Source organism: Astatotilapia calliptera, chromosome 15, assembly GCF_964374335.1.
Source record: "Astatotilapia calliptera chromosome 15, fAstCal68.1, whole genome shotgun sequence".
Classification (NCBI taxonomy): domain Eukaryota; kingdom Metazoa; phylum Chordata; class Actinopteri; order Cichliformes; family Cichlidae; genus Astatotilapia; species Astatotilapia calliptera.
In genome coordinates, this window is record NC_137436.1 from 24,449,500 (window position 1) to 24,470,414 (window position 20,915).

A 20,915-nucleotide genomic window follows, 5' to 3' on the forward strand; every position below is an offset into this window, starting at 1 on the left:
AACACAGTCCCATGATGCAATCCTGAGAGCGGATGTTAGTCGGAGTAGGAAAAATGGGGCCACTGTTAAAATTAATCAGGTCTGCGGTCGTTGCATGTATCTTAGATAAACTGATAGAGTTTAACAACGTGTTTAGTGCACAGCTCTAAGTGATTTTATTTGCTCATTTGTCCTTTAAAGTTCCCTTTATTTGTGCTAAAACGTGTGATTGATTTTTACAACAAGCGGCTTCTCACTGTCATAAAACAATAACTGGCTCTTGTGTTGCTGTCGGTTTTATGGTGGCCAGCAGCTGTCAGATCACTGTGGCTTTGTTTACTGTAATTTTTAAACTAACACTCGATTAGGTCATAATGTCCTTCTTAAAACAGTGTCTATAAAGGTCTGGGGTCTGTGGGTTTGGGTGGGGGTGACATATATCATGATGTCACATAGTGCTAAAACAGTAAGGAGGTGGGATTTTTTTTGCAAAGCCACACTCTTAAAAAGCCAAAATTCACACATTTGTGGGTGTTTAAAAGGTTACATCCAGTTTCAAAGCAAAAGTGTGAAATACTCATCCTCCTTTCTTCTCGCTTTCCAATACAAAAAAATTAGGTTGGGTTTTAATGCGATTACCGTAGACTGTAAATAAAAGACGTATATAGCCAGCTTCTCCCATTGGTTTGAAGCCTTATAGCATTTTTGTTTCTTGATCCTAAAAGTAACCTTATTTTGATGAGAGGCTTGGGTGCTAAGTCTTCAGCTAAAGGTAGTTAGTTTGGTTAGAAAGCTGCGTCCATAAACTGTGCGGGTGCACAGATCCCTGCTGGCCAGTGTTAAGTAGCCCGATAAAATATTCACTCGTCAAGACTGAAGCCCAAACTTCTTGAACAGTGTGTACCACAAAGCGAGCCATATTATCAGATAATTCCAAGAATAATGCTCCAAAAGGCACAAACACATCAGAAGTCCAGTTCAGCAGAGGTGAGGCCAAACCATAGACCTGAATAATGAATATAGCTTCTCGGTCTGAAATGTGAAGCCAGTGCAGATCTTCCATGGGAAAATCCACCTTTATACTGTCTACGAGCCTAGCAGACAGTAATCAGCTAGAGCTGCCTGTAATGTATCAGGATACCTGTAATTTCAAGTCGCCGTGCTCCTAATCAAGTTTCCAGATGGATGAGTTCACCCGCCATACAGTTGTTATGCAGGGAAAATATCCATAGAGACTAAAGCCGAGGCTGTAAACATGTTTAGTTCTGCAGTAAAGTTGGACTTTTTAACATGGCTTTCAGAGCCTCAAGTGGCCATTAGAGGAACTGCAGTTTCATGGACTTTATTAATTCTAACTATGCACTATTTAAGATCAGGATTTAGGAGCACACTGTTTTTTTATTATTTTTTTTTTTTTAAACTTCTCTTCTGTATTTATTCATCTTTTATCAAATAAAAGCACATTCAAAATTTTTAACTATTTTGACATCTGTGTGTCCAAGAAGCCAGATTTCTTCAGCAAATACCTTTCTGTGTTAACCTGGTTTTATCTTCTATATCTCTGTGTTTCCATGAAACGTGTTGGTTAGCTTTTTTATGTGACATCCAACAAAAAGTAACGAATAAGTCCTGAAAAATATCCTGAAAAAACAGAAGCCATCAAAAGCCCGAAGCTTTAAGATCACTTTGGGACATTTTGGGTCTGTTGGGGTCATTATCCTGTTATTGTACCAAAACCACCTCTGCATATTATAACTAAAAGATCAAGGAGCGTTAATCCAGAAAATCTGAAAAACGGAATTAATTTCTGTGCCTGAACCAACAAACACAGAGATTTGTCCCCTCTGTTACTGTTTAGCAAAGCCAAAGAAGACCATGGCTGTGCCGTGTGTTAAACTGACTGTTTTTGTCCCCTCAGTGCCGCTGTACACAGTGAAGAACATGAACGTGTATGATGAGACCTCAGTCTCCATGAGGGTCAGCTGGGACGGAGTAGTCGGCGCCACCGGCTACATGCTGCTGTACAATTCCATCAATGCCTCCGAGCCTCAGCTGGAGAGTGAGGTACACGAACACCGAGGTTACAGTACTTTATCCCTGACAATGGTTTGGGTCTGCAAACTGTATTTATGATCCCAGTCCCAACAATGTGAGTAAGTAAACTTAATAATGTTCCCACAATGTCACAAATTCACCACAACACAGGGACACTCGCACGTAGATCGACACAAATCTGACACATCTCTTTATTTGCGTGTTGAGGTTTTCCACATTTATTTGATATTAGCCGGCTTCTGCTTGCATCACCTTACTACTTCCAGATGTGGATACAATGAGGAAGTAGACCTCTGCAGCCCGGCTCAGGCCAGGCCTACGAAGAGCAGAGCCCTCAGACACGCTGGGTAATGGCAAGGATTAGCTCATGGCCTGAAGTCATCGAGATGACATAAACAGAACAGATGGGACTGAATGCCTCTTTGGTGTTAACCTACATTTGCGATTATACAGCTGAGGAAAATTTAAAGGATGATTAAATGTACAGTGAGGTGGTCTTTACTGGAAATCAGGCGGCAACTGTGAAGTAGAGGGGAGCATTAACTTACTTTGCAGCACATGTTATTTGACATACAATTTCGTGAAGACCCTTTTATATCAAATTTCTCAAAAAATTTCTTGCTTTTTTGTGTTTAATGTGTGATTTAAAAGAAGAAGATGCATATTGAAAGGTTTAATGAATAATCAGTGAGGTTATCGGCTTACGTTCAAAGACCCCAATGGTGACCCCGAAGTGTAAGAGACAAAACCCCTGTTATATCCATGTATTATACTTGTTACCTGGGCCATTGTTAAAGTTACTATCATTAGGACTATTAGCTACTTATTGATTGTTTTTATTTATGCTAAAAAATATTTTGACGACTCTTTTGTCTGTGCACACCAAGTTCAGCCGTTCTTCCAGTTTCAATGTATGCTAGTTCCGACGGTCACTTTCCTTCACCTCTGTCCCTGTGCAGCTACGTGTTGGAGATGTAACCAGTACCCAGTTGGAGCAGCTGATACCAAACACAGCGTACAACATCAGAATTTACGCTGTGTACGGAGAAGCCACCAGCGAGCCTCTGGAGGGCACGGGAGTCACCTGTATGTAACATTAAACTGATTTTAACTGTTTAAAATGTGATCTCTGAGGATATTTAATAGGATCAGAGCTCCTGTAATGTCGGTGGATTAAAACTCCATCAGCAAGCCAAACACTGGACAGGTGAAGGTAGATGGAGTGTAGCTATCAGCCTGGGTGTCAAGTAGTCACGATAGAAGGAAAAATGCTATTAGAAACTCATTAAAAACTGTCCAGTAGCAGTATTTTAGCTGAAGGAAGAATCAGGTCTTTAGAAGCTGCTTCAGTTCTTTTCAGTGATCCAAAAGCATAAAACAGTCAGCCTCAGTCGGACCGTGAGCCGTCTGTCTGTGAGTCAGTGCTAACCGCTGAACCAATGTGCTGGTGATTAGTTCATCATCCTCCAATTTACCTTTATATCCATCATCATCCTGATTTTTTGGAGCCGCAAATGTCCATATTTAGCTTTCTAGATTTCTTAGCAAACTATATCTATAAACTTTACAGGAGCAACAAAGAAATAGAAGTAGATATCTACTAGTTAGTGCAAAGCACCACACAAATAAAACAAGAAAGGTTAGTAAACTACAGTGGTTTAGTAGCCAACTCATATCGTACACTGGTCATGTTCTTACAAACCTCAAAGAGCTCAACTATGTTAAAGCTGTCCGCAGACCCGCTCCGTCTCAGAAAGAATTCAAATATTTAAAATCCCTCCCCCCACTTTTCTAAAGTGTTTACTTGAAATCAGAACTTCCATCCTGGATCATTTTTTTCTCAGAAATGGTTTTTAGGAAAGGTAAGGGGTTTCGGAGTTTTATTTCATGTCAGCTGTTGTTTTATAAGAGCTGGATCTCGTCTCCGAAATTTTGGATTGAGAACTTATCGATAGAAAACAGATGCACTACAAACCAAAGCAGGACCGCTTTCTTTAAAAAAAGAAAAAAGAAAAAAGAAGCTGCTGTCTGTTTTTCAGCTCTTCAGTTTTGGCCTCACAGCGTCAGCCCGCAGTGTCTTTGAATGTCTTCACAACAATGCTGAGAGTGAGGAGATGTTGTTGAGCTTCACTCAGGGTGGTTAACGTTTCCTTTGCCCTGTCTTCCCGCAGTGCCCAGGCCGGCTGCCGGACAACTGAGAATCAGCGACGTTACTCACAGCACCATGAGGCTCAACTGGGATGCTGCTCCTGGACCCGTCCGCAAATACATCATCACCTACAAACCTGAGGAAGGAGAAGTGAAAGAGGTACAGCTGTGGCTTTATGATGGTGTGCTAGCTCCACTGCAGGGTTACATGACAAATACATGAAAAACCTCAGAGGGAGTGCTAATGCAGCAGTTGTTTAATTATGGGCGGAGTTATGATCAATATATTTCATGGTCGTGGTTTATTACACTTTCTAGGTTTGAAAGCGCAAAATAATTGATTAGTCACAGTCATTTCTAGGCACATACATTAGACATTCAGGTTTCAGCTCTGTAATGTCAGGATTTGCTGCTTTTCACTGCTTCAACTTATTATAAACTGAACAGGCTTAGATTTTGGACAAAACTATTAATTCAGTTTATTGATTTGAATATTAATTTGTAGATTAATCAGTGATAAAATGAGAACCAGCATGCCTCCCATTCATGTCCGTCCCATAGAAAGCACCAGTATGTGGCCTCCTAAGTCGTCACCTTATTCAGTGCTGATTGTTTGTTCATTGAAGGAAATAATGAGTTTTTCGTTTGAAAGAAGAAGCAAAAATCAGCTTAAGGAGGTTGAGGGGAAGTAGGCTTTAACCCCATGTCCCTGTTTTAGTTGTGTTAAGGCATGAAAACTACCTGGTTAAGCTCAGGAAAAGATCAGGATTTAATTTAAAATAAAATGTAACCAAATGTAACCAGAATGTTGATTCCAACAATAGAGTTTATGCACTTTTTTGCACCGCACAGTTCTCCTACACAATCTCCATGTCACTGATCAGAATGGATGATAAAAGGACTGTGAGAGGGCACCTAGTGGCTGTAACTGATGTCTGTCTGTTTCCAGAGTGCATTAAATTGGACGTCTTTATTTTAATTCAATATGTTTCCATTCTATTCATATAGTCATACTTCACAATAAAAGTGCTCTCAAAGGCCTTCTATATTATAAGGTGAAGACCTTACAACATTAAGAAAATAAGCACTTGCAAACAGTGGGGAGGAAAAACTCCCTTTTTAACAGGAAGAAGAATCCCAGTAGAATCAGCATCAACACACAAACTTAAAGAGGAGAGGAGGAGAAATGCTCAGTGCATCATGGGAAGTCTATCGGCAGCTGGAGCCTATAGCACATAGGTGTCAAACTCTGGCCCGCGGGCCAAATTTTGCCCGCAGCCTAATTACATTTGGCCCGCGAAGCCATACCAAATTACTATTAGAGCTGGCCTACTGGTATTATACAGCTAATATATATATTGTTTAGTATTAAGCTTTGCGTGTTCCATATTCAGTTTTTCAGCAAAACGTGTTTGAGTCCATAAGAAAAGATTCATTCTTATATCTGGAGGAATAAATATATTTCAATAAATATTAATGTTAGCCCGCGACTTTGTTCCAGTTTTGAATTTTGGCCCACTGTGTATTTGAGTTTGACACCCCTGCTATAGCAACATGAAGAAGGTACGGTTCAAGGTCACCTGAGTCAGCCCTAACTAGAAGTTTAAAGCCTAATTGTAATAGTACAGAGGCCGTCTGTCTCCCGAAATGATGCGGGGAGATGGTTCCACAGAAAGCTGAGGCCTCTGCCTCCTGTTCGGCTTTCAGAAACTCTGCAACTACAAATATGCCTGCAGTCTGAAAGTGAAGTGGTCTGCAGGGATAAAATGATACTAAGAGGTCTTTAACACACGACGGAGCCTGATCGATCAGGACTTTATGTGTGAGGAGAAGCGTGACGTCCAACTTTTCTAAATCAGGCTCAGTAAGTGCAGCTGTGATCTTTTTCCATTGGCACGTATCAGCTGTCACTCCCTCATCGAATAAAAAGTTGCGTCTGTTTGAAAGTGCTTGTATTGTTTGTAAGGTCATTGAGGGTTGGCGTTGAACAATAAAGCCTCACAGAGAGCCTCATATGGGTGAAGTTTTACTCAGCAGAGATATCTTCGTTCTGGGAAAGTGATGAGTTACGGCCGACCTTGCAGCTCCTCTTTGTTGGCCTGGTGCTTATGAGAAACGCAGTCTGCTGGCAGAAGCACGCTGACTGCTGCAGCCAGCCCTGCCTGACTCCATCATCCCAGCTCCACTCTGTCCTCATAACTTCTCACTTGGATGTCAGCAGAGGACAAACAGTCTGGGATGACTCGGCAGCTGACGGTGCCGTCCGTGGATACCTGACATTTCCAGAAGATTCTGATAGATGACGCGAAACAGCTCGACTCCTCTTAAGGATTAGTGCTGAAGGCTTCTTGTCTCTATAGAGGAAGCCCACACATCTGGATGTATGCCCGAGTTAACTTAACTCTCTGCTGAAATGAAAAATCCGACTGTGGAGACTGTCTCTGTGCTTTAATATGTCAAAGCTTTTCGCTGATTTATTTGATGACCTACTATTCTCTGACCCTACAAGTGCACGTCTTTTACGTTCTTTGCTTTCATCTCAGTTGGTAAATATTTGAATCTGACTCATAAACTCAAAGCCTACTTTCAAAAACCTCTCAACTACATCACACAATAAATCCGACGGCGCTGCTGTTAACTCAAGGCCACATATAATCAAATAAAAGTCTTATTTAGTAATTTTTTTTATCTATCTGGGGAGGATTATGACATTTAAAGTTCACCAAACAGTGACCCAAGCCATGACGTCCATTTAGAAGATGTGAAATATAACAAATCTCCCTCCTTAGAGAGATCAAAAATGTTTTTGTCTCAGGCTGTAGATGTGTATATAATATTGCACATTTTACCACTAGAGTCTATGGAGACTGACACTGTTTTGGAGCCAGCCTCAAGTGGCCTTCAGAGGAACTGCAGTGTCTGTTTCTAATTTTAACTTTGCTTAGTTATTCAGTCATTTGCTTGCATCACATACAGACAGAGAAATTAAAATGAAATTAAAATTGTTATATATTAACCATGTTCACCTTTCACCTGTTCCATAAAGCTCTTCTCTTAAACTGATAGTTTAAAACTGCTTACAGCTCTGTTAAAGGCGTCGGTCTGTGGCAGGAATGAATGTTCCAGCTAATCGGCAAAGAGAACTGTGTTAGTTTTTTAGTTTTGCATTAGAAATTAAACTGTGGTCACATTCATCAGTTCATGTGGTATTTTATTCAGTGGCTTTAGGGTTTGTTTTTATAACCCATCAGGCATCAGGACAGTTTGGCATGCAGGGTGTAGGAACTGGTGATCAAAGCATTGAGTTTCCAGTTTGTAGACAGCTCTCTCTATCTTTTGAGCTACAAATGCCCCCACGTTTTATTTACTGCAAAGTCTGTGGGTATTTCAGGACTGTGGGTCTAAATGTAGCTGTCCAACCTCTGAGTGATTTTTTTTTAAAAAAGAGTCACTAATAATTAAATTTTGCCTTTGACAGATCGAAGTTAATGGCGACATTACCACCCTGGTGCTGTCCAGCCTCATTTCCCAGACAGAATATGATCTAGCTGTCACCCCGATCTATGACGACGGTCCCGCGACCCCGATGCTCGGCAGCGCCATCACAGGTATGAATCTACATTTTATATTTTTTGGTCATCCTGCACTCATCAAAGAATGAGTGCAGAATTCTGGTTATAGCAAAAGCAGGAACAATCCTAACAGAGCATCCTCCACCTCTACAAAAAACCAGACTCGGTTAAGTTTTTCGTTTGAACAAATGAAGTGAAACAAAATCAGGGTTTGATTTAGGAAAGTGGCAATCACATGAAGGTTGGTCTACACTAAAAAGTCTTTAGATGATGTGTAGGGTTATATTTATAATGTACTATTAAGTGTTTTTATATCTTTAACTTTATGTAATAATATAAAAAAGGGACTCTTCACATGCTGTTGCATCATCACTAAGACATCCTCTGTCTCATTTCGGTCCATGTTTACAGATGTTGTTCCTGCGCCCAAGAACCTGCGGTTCTCTGAGGTGACCCAGTCCTCGTTCAGAGTCACATGGGAACACGGAGGCCCCGACGTGTCCCTTTACCGTGTTGGCTGGGTTAAAAGGGGGGAGACAGACTTCCAGCAGGTAAGTGGGTGATGATGCGACCAGCCTGGCCATGTCTATAAAATGTCTGTGCTCAAATGAGTCGGGACAAAGACTGCAGCAGAAGAAGTTCTTTCCATGTCTGAATACAGAGTTTCTATTGGCAGCGACATCAGATTTTCAAGCTTTTTCCAGAACAAACTGCATGTGTGTATGTGCTTGTTAAAAGATGACACGTAAACCATCCGATAACACTGTTTATTCAGATCTAAGTGTCTAGTGCATTGGCTGAGGCTTCATCATTTCAACACACTGAAGTGCTTTATTACTTCTTTTGTTTTCATAGGCGTGAGTCCAGAATGCTATTCAGTTGTCATTCTGCGCTTTTGCAGCTTTTTGTCAGCATTGTTCATGTGTAGCACACCTTTAAGCTACACTTTCAAAACCTCAGCGTGTAAACTATGATGGCCATGATGACCCCGACACGCACAGTTTAACTGTGGACTTAACTAAGATAGCAGACTAGGATAATTACTTTTCATAGTGAGTAACATAATAATAACTAACCTTGTCTTGTGGTTGAGATCATCTCAGATCTTCTTGGCTGAAGTTTTGCACATTTTCATGGTGTAGCTCCAGCCATGTGTTTGTCTCTGCAGATACTTTACCTCACAGACCGATTCAGGCTGTGGCTGTGGGTGCGTTTTTAATAATGTCTCATCTCTTTTTCAAGAGAGATCAGTGAACCTATGCATTAGATGAACACATTTTTTAAGATATCTCATGATAATTCAGCTCATTTAAATACATTTTTAATTTCTATAACATGAATTCACAACAACAGTCACCTCAAGGTTTTCTACATTGTACCTTCTACAAGATAAAGGCCCTAAAATGTTAGCGAGAGAATAGCAGCAGCCAGAGGATGCCCAGTGAGCAGTAACTGGTGATGGTGGGGGACTGCCTTTTTACAGGATGAAACTTCCAACAAAGCGAGGCTCAGGGAGGAACAGCCAGCTGCCACAGTTAATTTAGGGTGAAAGGAAAAAGAAGATGGAAAACAGACAAAAACAAACAAACTGTGTGCTGTGAGAAGGTGAAGGATCTTGAAACGTTACGTCAGCTGGCTGAGGCCAAAGACACCTGGCATGTTAACTTCTATGATATCAGAATTAGTTTTTTTTTTCATGTTACATTTGTATTTGTTATCAGCAGCTGGGTAAATAAACCCGCTTTAGTACTTTGTCTCAAAATATGCAAATGAGCTTTGCTTGGACAGCGCGCTCTGTCTGCAGCAGCGGTAAACATCTGCTTTCAGCAGAGTTTAGCAGAGTTTTCTTTCTCTGATTAAAACCGAAGCGTGAGCTTGAAGCAGCATTCGAGCACACCTGCAGTCGCTGAGTTCGCTGCTCTGATTTTCTCAACTAGAATAAAACCACCAACGTGTGGATCTCTGCCCAGCGAGCATTGGTTACGTTACAATCATGAAACTGAAGATGTCAGTGTTTGAATTCAAAATTACCCTGTCATTCCGAAGGGAAAAAATCTCATGAACAATCCATTATGGTTTCACAGACTCCTCAAAACTGCCAAGATTAAGTGAAAACATCCAGTTCGACCACAGCAATAATAATGCTCCCTTTGTTTTCCACTGCTTAAGCTTCGGCCCTCCAAAGTTGTTTTTGGGCCCAACATGCACATCAGCACAAAAATCGGTGAATGAGATGAAGTCAGTGCCGGGTTCCAACTTTAAGCTATGAATTATGAAACTTTGTAAAATGGCAACATAAAACAGAAAGCTGTGGCAGACAAAGGCAGACATTTTCTCCATGTGACAGATTTAACCTTTGACCTAAAGAGCTGTCGTTTTCACTGTGCGCTCAGTCTTGTAGGTTTTTGCTTTGAAAGGCTAAGATCATAGCGCCAAGAACATCTTCTGGTTAGCAATAAACACACACAGATACATATGTATGTGCTGTTTTTACCCGTCACTAGGATATCCTGAATAGCGACGAAACCTCCCACGTTCTGGAGAATTTGGACCCTGATACCGACTACTCTGTCACCGTCACGGCCATCTACCCAGATGAGTCAGAGAGCGAAGATCTGATGGGAAATGAACGCACACGTAAGTAAACCCCCGCTTCTTATCAGCGTCCAACAAATCATCCCAATGTTTTACTTTCACAGATGTGTATGACTTTAAAATAACACTGTTGTCCTCTCAATGTGTCTTTCTAGTGTTAAAGCCGCCAGGTATGTCGTATGAGAAGGACAGCTTCCTTTTCATTGTATTGTTCATGATTTCTGTGTGGAATGGTAACGTGGTCATACAGGACAATGTTAATGGGAACACACTTTCTTTTTTTTCTTTCAGTCATCCTTCACTGCATGTCTATGCATTTTAGTGCTTTACTGTGCGTTCACACCACAACTCTCCAACTTCAAACCTGAGCAAAGAGTTCAGCAAAAAAGACACGATGGTCACAGCTGCGTGGTTGACATAAATTATCACGAATGTACTGCAGGCTCAGCTCTGACCGATTCAAAACCATATCAACCAAAAAAAAGTAATTTCTGTTGGCCAAACATTTGCATTTGTGCACTTAGAGTGTAGTTTTACTTTTTACCCTAGCAGAAAAACTCACACAAGACTTGAATATCAGGTAAAATCATGCCAACTTGCAGAGATCTGTTGTTTACTAATCAAATACACAGTTCTAGTATTTTAAAGAAAAGGCTGTAATGGATTTTGGTGGTCTTGTATTTCACTCTGTGTTTCTATTGCTGTAGTAAGTAAGTAATAGACCAATTTGTATTGGATGTGAAGAATGGAAATGTAAAAAATATGATGGCCTTTTAAAGAATCTTTTAAAGAATACTATCATCAAAGTATGCTCACAGAGAAGTCATTCACAGATCCTTGAAGTCTACATTTTGTTTTTTTTGTTTTGTTTTTTGTCCATTATTGTTTATTTAATTCATAGCAGAGTCAGTGTGAGGAGGCTCTGCAAGTTTTTGGTTTAACTTCTAGCAGTAGGCAGCACATTGTTCTTTTACACAGCAGTAACTAAAGCACTGTGGTATTAAATGTCATCATGTAAAATAGAAATATGTGCAAGGCAAAAAACAAAATTAAGAGTTATTTATGTCATGTTATGATGATTACAAAAGATAAGATATGATAAGCAATGCATTTCAATAGAATAAATAACACATCTAACTAGTGTGGCTAACTAACTAATTTTGGTAGCTAACTAATATCGCTAGCTAACTAATGTTGCTAGCTATCATGCAGCTAGTATCTGCTTAAAAACATAAAAATTACTGCTTAAAAATTACAATATAACTTGAAATATTTTAAACCACTGCAGTTTTTAAACACAATTTTCAAGCTAATTAGAAGCTATTTAAGTGATATATCAGACCAAAACATGTCTTTATAATGACTGAACTTCTTTCACTGATGTTTTTGACACCATACACATACTTAGATTTAAACAAATCTGCTTTTTTTTTTTAAAAAAATCCCCAGGTTTGGGGCAACACGGACATGGACTATATTGTGGTGTGAATGCAAATTCAGGGCTTCAAATGCAAGAAGTGTGAAAATTGACCAGTAACACGTCAACCTCCACAGACCTCCATCACTGTGAATGAGTGTCCTCGTTCCTGTTTCATCCTCCCAACATGTTTGTCATTCCTGCCGTCATGTTCATCTCACATTATAACGTCATTTTATTATGTCATCACATATTCGTCATCAGTTTAATGTTGTTCAGAGGTTCTGTAGTGGAGATGGTGGTTAGTGAACTAAATCTGATTTTTAAATAAAAATTTTATCCACTCTCATTACCAAAAATGTGCTTTGATGCTCTTTACTCAAAAAGAAAAAACTTATATGAATGATCCACAAATTTGTCATATTTATTATTATGCCTAAATTTCAGAGCCCTGGTTTGTTTCAGGGTGTCCAGCTGTTGCTAAATTTACCTTTTATGATCAACAAATGCGTTATCATAACCCCAAAGACAGGTTGTTGCAAAACAGCTAATCATTATTGCTTTCCCCAAAGCATTGGTTAAAAACTGCAGAATTTTCTATAATGTCTGCCAAATTTCGTTTTTGTTATGCTGTTGTTGTTGTTGCCATAATTTTATTTGTTAGAAACCACAAATGAATCATAGTTCCCGTCTAGGATCATCAGTTATAGAAGTTGTTTCCATAATAATTGTGTTTTTGTGTTATTGTGTCCAATTTTAGAATCCTTTTTATGCATTTGGACTTTTCCTTTTGTAAAAATATATAACTTAGCTCCATTTTTATGAGACCAGTGATTTAATAAGACATTCCTGACCTGCAACTCCACTCTGAACTGGTTTAAACCTCATCACTCTGCTGCTCTCATCCTAAAATTAACCCTTCCAGCTCCATGACCCGCTGGATTGTGAGAACATCATCATAACTGCCAGCTTCATCCTCCTCCTCATCAACATCATCATAATCATTTTCACCGATCGTTTCACGCACACATATACAGGTGCTGTTTATCTGACTCTACATACCTGTGTGCTTCCAGTGCTTCCTGCGTCGCCCAAAAACCTGAGGGTTTTCAACGCCACCACCACCACACTGACGGCGAAGTGGGAGCCCGCCCCCGGCGCCGTCCAGAATTACAAGATCACTTACAGACCAGTCGCTGGAGGCGAGGCCCTCATAGTAAGTTTGTGGATGAGAATATGATGGCATCATCAGTGTACAGATACATTAGAAAAGGGTGTCTATATGCCATAAATGTAGGAAGTTTGCACAAATTAAATCATAGTTAGGATGAGAAAATGACAAGGGAGCACATTAAAATATCTCTGTTTAAAAAAAATCATTGGATGTTTCCAGAGGGCGCTGACTGAAGTGATCAACTGCAAGAACTGAAAATGAAAACTGTTTAGGTCAGAAAGAAGTGAGATTTCTCGACCTCTGCCTCCTCTCCAATCCAGACTTGTGGCAATTTGTGAATCAGTTTCACAGTTTGATATATTTTTGTGTGTACATGAAGACACCTGTATTTCAAGACATGTTAAACTTAGCAGTCCATCCAAACCTTTTTCTTAACCTGTCCCAGTGCTGCCATCCATCCATTGTATCGGAATTTCAGGAGCGGACCACGCCTCCATACACGCTCCTTCCGGTTCTCATCTATACAGGTTCCCTCAGGCCTACAAGCTGTTCGTTCTCGTTTACGTGCCCCACCCTCCCTCCCGTTTTCAATTATTTAACATCTTCAACTCTATTTAGTACATGGAGATCTGCCAGGCTGGGAGCCGCCACCAGTCCCCCTTGGAGGCCCTCCCCAAACTGCAGCTCAATTCCTGCCCAAGCCATTCACCTTTACCTGCTAAAACCTTTGTCAAACATAAAATGAGGACGTAGGCCCAGCTGGTGAATTGTTTCTTAACCTCCTAAGACCCGAACTCTTCCACGGCATGCATTTTAAATTTGTCTTTGATATTTCGGCATATTGGGGCCCGATGAATGTAAAAACAAAGAATTACCAGATTTTTTTTTATCTTATTTTTGTTTTTAAGAAAAATGAGAGCCACATATGAGGATATTTGTTTATAATTTTGATAGAACAGTAGAAGTATAATGTAGATATCAGGTCCTTGTAGAGCAAAATTGAGTATTTTGGATTCCAGGTCCTAGGAGGTTAAGTAAAAATGGAGGATCACATACTACTTGGCCAGTTGGCATCTATCAGCTTCTTCCGAAGTCCCAAAGGCTAACCAATCCTGATAGATAGGACTCCTTCTTCAGCTTGATAGCTCCCTTCACCTCAGATTTCCACCATCTGGTACTGATGTTGCCACCTTGCACCTGAAGCTCCTTGCAGCAGCTTCAGCAATGGAGGTGCTGAACATGGTCCATTTGGACTCACTTTCCCCAGTCTCCCTCGGGATGCTTTTAAAGTTCTGCCGGAGGTGGGAGTTGAAGACCTTATGGACCTAGGCCTTTGCCAGGCATTACCAGCACAACCTCACAATACTTTCAGGTATGCCAGGTTTGTCCAGCATCCTGCTCCGCCGCCTGATCCAATTCACCAGCAGGTGGTAATCCAAGTGTTCAGAGAACATATGGCAGCAGATCCGGTGATACCATTACAAAATTGTTCATCAACCTGTAGCCTAGAGTATCCTGGTGCCACATGCAGTTATGTACACCCTGATATTCAAACATGGTGTTTGTTATGGACAACCTAATTCGCACAGAAGTCCAATAACAGAACACCACTCCCAAACATAACCCTCCAGGTCTTGCTGTCATTGACATTGTTAGGTTGTTATCTCTGAATATTTAGGCCTCAATTTTAAAGGGTTAGGGTTTTTTTCTTCTCTGTCTCTGAGTCTTAGAAAGTAAAAGGTCATACTGAGTTTATATAACCTCGGTATCGCAGCTTCAGTTGATCATTTAATGTGCAGGAAATGTGCACCAAGCAGCAGAATTCACATGAAATACGGCCTCTATGATATAACCACTTGGCTCTTTGTTGTATCAGGAGACCATAGCTGGAGCTGCTTCACTGACTCTGAACAAAAGGCGAATTCAGAGATTTCCAAAGTGTTTATTCAAGATTTTACACCCAAAATGGACGAGTTTCAATGATTGTTTAGTAAATTTGACATTTATGAGAAAACGGGTCCCTCTCTGCCGTCTTGTAAACCCACTCCTGTTTTGTTTGTTTGTCGAGGGATCGAAAGAACAACACGACTAAATTCCTTTCCCAGGTGTAGTTTCCCCGCGCGCTCTTACAAAGCGAAGGTTTGTTCTGCTGTCGGGGCGCGGAGGTTCCCAGCTGTGCTGCTTTTTGACCAGTGGGAAGGTCTCGGTTTGCTTCAGCCACTTTCTGACAAATCAGTGAATATCTGAAGATGATGTGGAGCTTTAAATCTGTCAGAAAAGTCAGCGAAACGAGCCCCAAAGCACATATAGAAACAAATCAATTATGAACTGCTGGATTTGATGGGAAGTTTCCTCTGCCTCCTGAGATGGGACTTCAAGATCTATAAAACTGAGCAAAAAAGACATAAAACTGTGTAGAAGGAGAAGCTAAAGGCACTGAAGAGACAAAGGCTTTCTCATTCTCACACATAAAACACATAGTTACCAAGAAGGAATCTCTGAGTTCTTTAGATGTGTTTCTAATAAAAGTCAAATTGTCGTTCATAGTCATCGTTGAGTTAGAGAATCTCGTTTGTTATTGATAAATGAGCCTAAACTGATGGCACCTGCTTTGTGATTTGCCTCCTGTGTAATGCAACTTGAATAAATGTTTAATTGTGAACCGTAAAGTAAACTGTGCAGCAGATGAGATCATCATCTCCAGTTTAATCTCTGTGAAAATGACTTCAAATCAGGGCAAATCAGGGATTTTTTTTTAAACAAGACAGAGGTTGACCAAAATCTACCATGAGTGAAAATTGGCTATAATTTTTGTGAATGATTTTCTGGCTCTTGTGCAGCATCCTGTGCCCTCACACAGGCAGTATTACATAAAAAAGAGGCAGTGAGCAAGAATAAACAATCTGCTAGCAGTGAAAGACCTTTTAGGATCCAGCTATCCTCAAAAAACCCAAAGTAAAAGCAGTCTTTGTGCAGAATCATGTACATGATATTACTGGATCTGAAGTTGTTGAATATTGCAGCTAATTTAATCACTTCATATGCTGGCTGGTAGTCTCTATAGAAATACAGCAGATCACTCTTTTACACTTATAATCTAAATCTGAAGAATTAGTTTAAATAAGTAAATAAAGCTTTGAAATACAATACATTTGAAAAACAAAAAACACAAAAAATCAGGCGGGGAATTAGAGCAGTCTAAGCAGGCCTCCTTCTGCCAGCCCACCTCCTACAACTCATGTGGGGGACACCGATCTAGTCGAGACACGCGATCTCTCCAGGACGTCCTGAATCTGTCCATGGGTCTCCTCCCAGTTAGACAAGCTCAAAACAACTTGGAGGCGTCCAGGATGTCTGAACCACCTCTGCTGGACCCTTTCAGCTCTACTCTGAGCTCCATGACCCACAGCACATGTTCATAGGTGCGGGTGGGAGTGTAGACTACAGGAGACCACTATCAGTATCTCTGTCCCAATCCTTCTCAGTCTCCTGCTCCAAACTGAGGTGCTTGAAATCCTCCCCTGGAGGCCATGACTTGTTCCCACGCCACCCTTTTTTGGCTGAGGACCGTGCACTCAGACGTGGACGTGTTAGTTCTCATCCCAGGAGCTTCTTCTCACCTGACAAAACTGTCTCAGTGCTCAACAAAGCCAACAAAAACACACGCACCATATAAATGTGCATATATCACATTAGATCTGCCAGTGCCCCTTTTTTCAATTTAGATTTTGTGCCAGTTCAGTTAATTATCTGTTCCTCGCAAGTCTTCTTCTTCTTCGAGTTAATTTAGCTCTCCGTCAACTTAACCCTCTTTGTTTGTTACACACGAAGAGTGGTGAAGTAACTCTGGTAGTTCAAGGTAGTGAGAGAAACCAGAAAAAAAAATACCCCGACTTTGTTGTACCTAATAAACTGGTATGTGAGTAGTATAATTAATGTAAAGCTTTAATCTGTAGACTCATTTAGTGATGTACAAAGAGAAATATATTTCGAAACGGAGTAAAATGTGGAGTCTGGGACTCGAGGTCTCCGACTGCACCGGAGCGATCTGTAATTTGATGTCTGGCTCATTTAAAAAGCTTTTGATATCAAAAACAGAACCAGCTGGATTTACAGTACGAGCTGGATTCGGTTTTAAATTTCACCTCCATCTCGAGATGCACATCAATGATCTGGAGGAGGTCAGTGACACACCGCCAGACATGTTTCCAGGCTCCTTCCTCACAGAGCAATTTAGCTTTTATTTGTTGACAACATCCAGCAGCACGACGGTGAGTTTGAGGAGTCCCACGTTTGACTGCCGACACTGCATTCCCACACGCTGACTCAATAATCATTAGCAGTGGAAACAAGATGAAAAGAAGCTGCGAGCAGTATGAGAAGAATCTAGAGGGGGGTCGCTGTCTCTGAGATGTTATGACAGTGTTCCCCCAAACAACGTGTCACGGCCGAGGCATGATGTCAGCGCTGCAAATCCGTCTAACGGAGCTCCGATCCACTCGCTGCATCAGATGTGTGCGCCAGAGGACCGAGAGCATCTGGTGTCGTGCGGCCTTGTTGTTCTTAGCATCAGTCATGTGATACCAGATGAGACGCTTGTTTGTTTTATGGATGAGCTCAGGGTTTCCTCTCAAGTTTGGGAACTGGGTGAAAAAACGGGGCTTCTTCATCAGTCCAGTTCTGGGCTAAGGCTGCTGTTTTTCATATGTATAGTAGAGAAAATAGGTCAGCTTTATACTGGGGTGAAAACTCTGAAGGTCTGCAGACTGAAGTCTGAACAGTGATAAGCAATGGGATGATCCAACTGCCCTTTACACATGCAAAATACAAAAAAAAGGGACAAAAATGCAGATAGAGGGCAGAACACATGAGGAAACAATTAAAGGCAGGTGAAATCAATCAGGGAGTGCCAGACGAGCACAACGGAAGGCAGGAAGTCAAATTAAACCAATACGCCAGAGAAATCTCACCTTCAAAATAAAATGGGACACGGAGGCCAACGCTAGACCAGTCAAAAGCAGAATAAAATTATCAATTCAAAACTCCCTAATGTCACAAGAGCCACAACTCCACATTACTAGAACTAGAAGGTTAATCCAATAAAGAAATCTGCAGAGAAATCAAGGATATCTTTTCCTTCTCAGGCTTAATCCACTTAATCTAATATCAGGCTAAAACATCAGACAAAGGGACTCGTTAAGTCAACCCATCATTCATCAGTCCATTCATCAGAGTTTACATGAAAGGTGGTGGCACTACAATATGTGACCAATCACAAGCATAGACAGGTCTGCTGGTTGGACTAGATCAAATTTTCATGTTGTGCAGTTTAAAGAGAATTTGACAGATTACAGCTGTTATTCCATTAAATTTGTGTTTACATGTGTAATTAATTAAATAATAATTCAATACAAAAAGAATTCAAACATATATTAATTATTACAGAAAGCAGTTTTCAAACTGCAGCCACTGGTGCATTTCATAACCGTTGATCTCTTATCTCAATCATAACCTGGCTCGGAGCAAGTTACATCTGAAGCATGTTGCCATGGCACCGCCTTCATAACACTGAAAACACAGGATTAACCTTCTAGTTTCTTTGCCAAGCTGCAAGTCATCCTTTGTTGGACAAGCCAAAATTTTAGAAAAAGCACACATAAAAAACTTTCTGTGGCATATTTCACAAAAAAGCTCAGACAAATGATTCCTGTGTCATCTTATTTCTGAGACTTTAGATGAATATTTGGCTCATTTACTGAGTGCTGCATTAGAAGATGAGCAGTGAAGTTACCTCATATTTAAATAATTATCTGGTTAAAAAAAAATGTCCCAAGTACAGTACCCACAGGAGTCACTGATTGTTTTATTAACACACTCCACTGTCTCTAAACAAGATACTCACCTTCTGTATGTTTCCCAGAATAAAATAAAACATCCAAATACCTAAAATACTGACGTAAATGGGATGTGATACCTCCAGTAATTTATCCCTTAGCCACCACAAACTGTTTATGCCCTCTGTGGATGTGCTTACAGCGCTGCATCCACTGTGTGATGGACTGCAGAGTTGTTTGCTCAGGATTTCTCAGTCTACTAGATTTCAAATCTCTCAGAGAAAGAAGTCTAAATGATGTAAATACTCTGCTGACATTCTCCTAATAACGAGTGGATGCCTCTCCAAAACATGCCCCGCTGGGAGCCGCTGCACACTTAAGGGCTTTGCTTGAATTTTTAGAGGGCTGATGATTCGAGATCCGGATAAATGATCGCGCATTTAGAGGCTGAAACATTTTAGCCGGTGTGGCGACACCTGTGGTCAGTGGCGGTAACTGCAGATGACATCAAACACTCGCCACAGAAGATCAGCTGGTGTTTGTTTACAGCGCAGGCAAACAAACTCATGTTGATTTAATAAATAAGTCAGTCAATAATCGTCTGTTTCCCATCGTTTCATAAGTGGCTGTGATGTGATTCATGCTGTGGTAGTTTTCCACACGAAGGCAGGACACAGACAAGCTGATAAGGAGGTGGAGGTGTGCAGCTTTTCATTACTCTTCAAATATCTGAACCAGACCAGCTGCAAACAGTAAACAGTAAATTGTCTTTCACGGCACATTGTTCCCCAATTTTCATGTGATCCATGTTCCTGCAGAGGAACATCGAATCCAGTAACCCAACACAACTCAAAGAAATATACATATAAATCCATCCACTCCAACTGTGTGGAGCCAACTTGTGGCTTTTAAGGGGCAGAAATACAGGAGCACACATTGGCATGCACTCGTCTTTCTGTCTCAGAGACACGAAAATAGTAATCAGAACTATTAAGGAGCAAATAACTGGGATTTCCTTATTATCTCTGAGAGTTAATTTGTTATGTAGTCAGCAAAAATCACACAGACATCAAGTAAATAGCTGTCAAAGTCCAGAAACCCCCCCCCAGCAACATTAAAAACATAACGAGTCATTTAAAAGATCAGAGTCAGCTGGGACAAATGAGTTTTCAGTGTGTTTGCTCTATACTTCGACATACTGTGTCTGTGACCAGGCAGGAACACGTTGAACTCCTTTAAACAACGAGCGGCTACATCACCGTCACGTCTGTCACTTCCTGGAAATGCTCCCATTTTGTTGCAATCAATGCAGGTGTTTTCTACAACATTTCCCAAATGCTCCCTCTAAATGCTCATCATGTTACCTGGCAACCACTCAGTAGTGGGCTAAAATGGCCTGGTGTTTGCATTTATCCACCTATAACGTCTTATCAAATTATCCAGTCATTTGAATTTCATGACAGTAAAATATCATTTCAATCCACAAAAGCTGAATTCAGTTCAATTCAGTTTTGTTTATATAGCGCCAAATCACAACAAATAGTCACCTCAAAGTGCCTTATACTTCAAGGCAGTGACTCTACAATAATACAACGAATATCCCAATAATCAAACAATCCCCTTTGAGCCAAGCACTTGGTGACAGTGGGAAGAATCCACCTGCCATGACCAGTCAAAACATTAAAACATATAACAAACATTAAAAACAAAAAGACTTTTTATTTGACAGCTGGCAGCAAATGTTTCTCTCATTTGTGTTTGCCATCTGTGGCGTTCTTCTTCATGAGTCAGCCACCTGTCACTAAGCTCCGATAAACTACTGTGTTTCTCCGATGTGAACACAAGTCTCACTGCCGACGTGTTTCCTGTGAACAGACGCAGGTTGGAGGGAAGAAGACGAGCGTCATCCTGCAGAAGCTGGAGCCTGACACGCCGTACTCCGTCAGCGTCGCGGCGGTGTATGCCACCGGCATCAGCAAAGATATCTCCGAAGAAGGAAAAACCAGTAAGACTCACATCCAGAGACAAAGTTTCACATTAAATATCTGCTATAGTGAAATCTGCGTCCTGCATGAATACAAGTTGCTTTCAGTTGTACAGAATTTTTTATTAAACAAAAAAGAAAAAATAGCATTTTCTTG

The 20,915-nt window shown here is 40.7% G+C and overlaps 1 protein-coding gene across 4 annotated transcripts in view; it reads left to right on the forward strand.

Moving 5' to 3' along the window:
* Positions 1-20,915, forward strand: part of col12a1b (collagen, type XII, alpha 1b) — a 150,681-nt gene that overhangs the window by 54,022 nt on the left and 75,744 nt on the right. For 3 of the 4 annotated variants that reach the window (XM_026194793.2, XM_080289842.1, XM_026194796.2), the window contains exons 23-31: positions 1,898-2,043; positions 2,994-3,120; positions 4,206-4,342; positions 7,661-7,790; positions 8,166-8,305; positions 10,259-10,391; positions 10,505-10,519; positions 12,843-12,982; positions 20,650-20,779. In XM_026194793.2, the coding sequence (XP_026050578.2) occupies positions 1,898-2,043; positions 2,994-3,120; positions 4,206-4,342; positions 7,661-7,790; positions 8,166-8,305; positions 10,259-10,391; positions 10,505-10,519; positions 12,843-12,982; positions 20,650-20,779 (1,098 nt within the window). The remainder of the gene's footprint in view (positions 1-1,897; positions 2,044-2,993; positions 3,121-4,205; positions 4,343-7,660; positions 7,791-8,165; positions 8,306-10,258; positions 10,392-10,504; positions 10,520-12,842; positions 12,983-20,649; positions 20,780-20,915) is intronic. The other variant, XM_026194795.2, reaches the window with a different exon arrangement.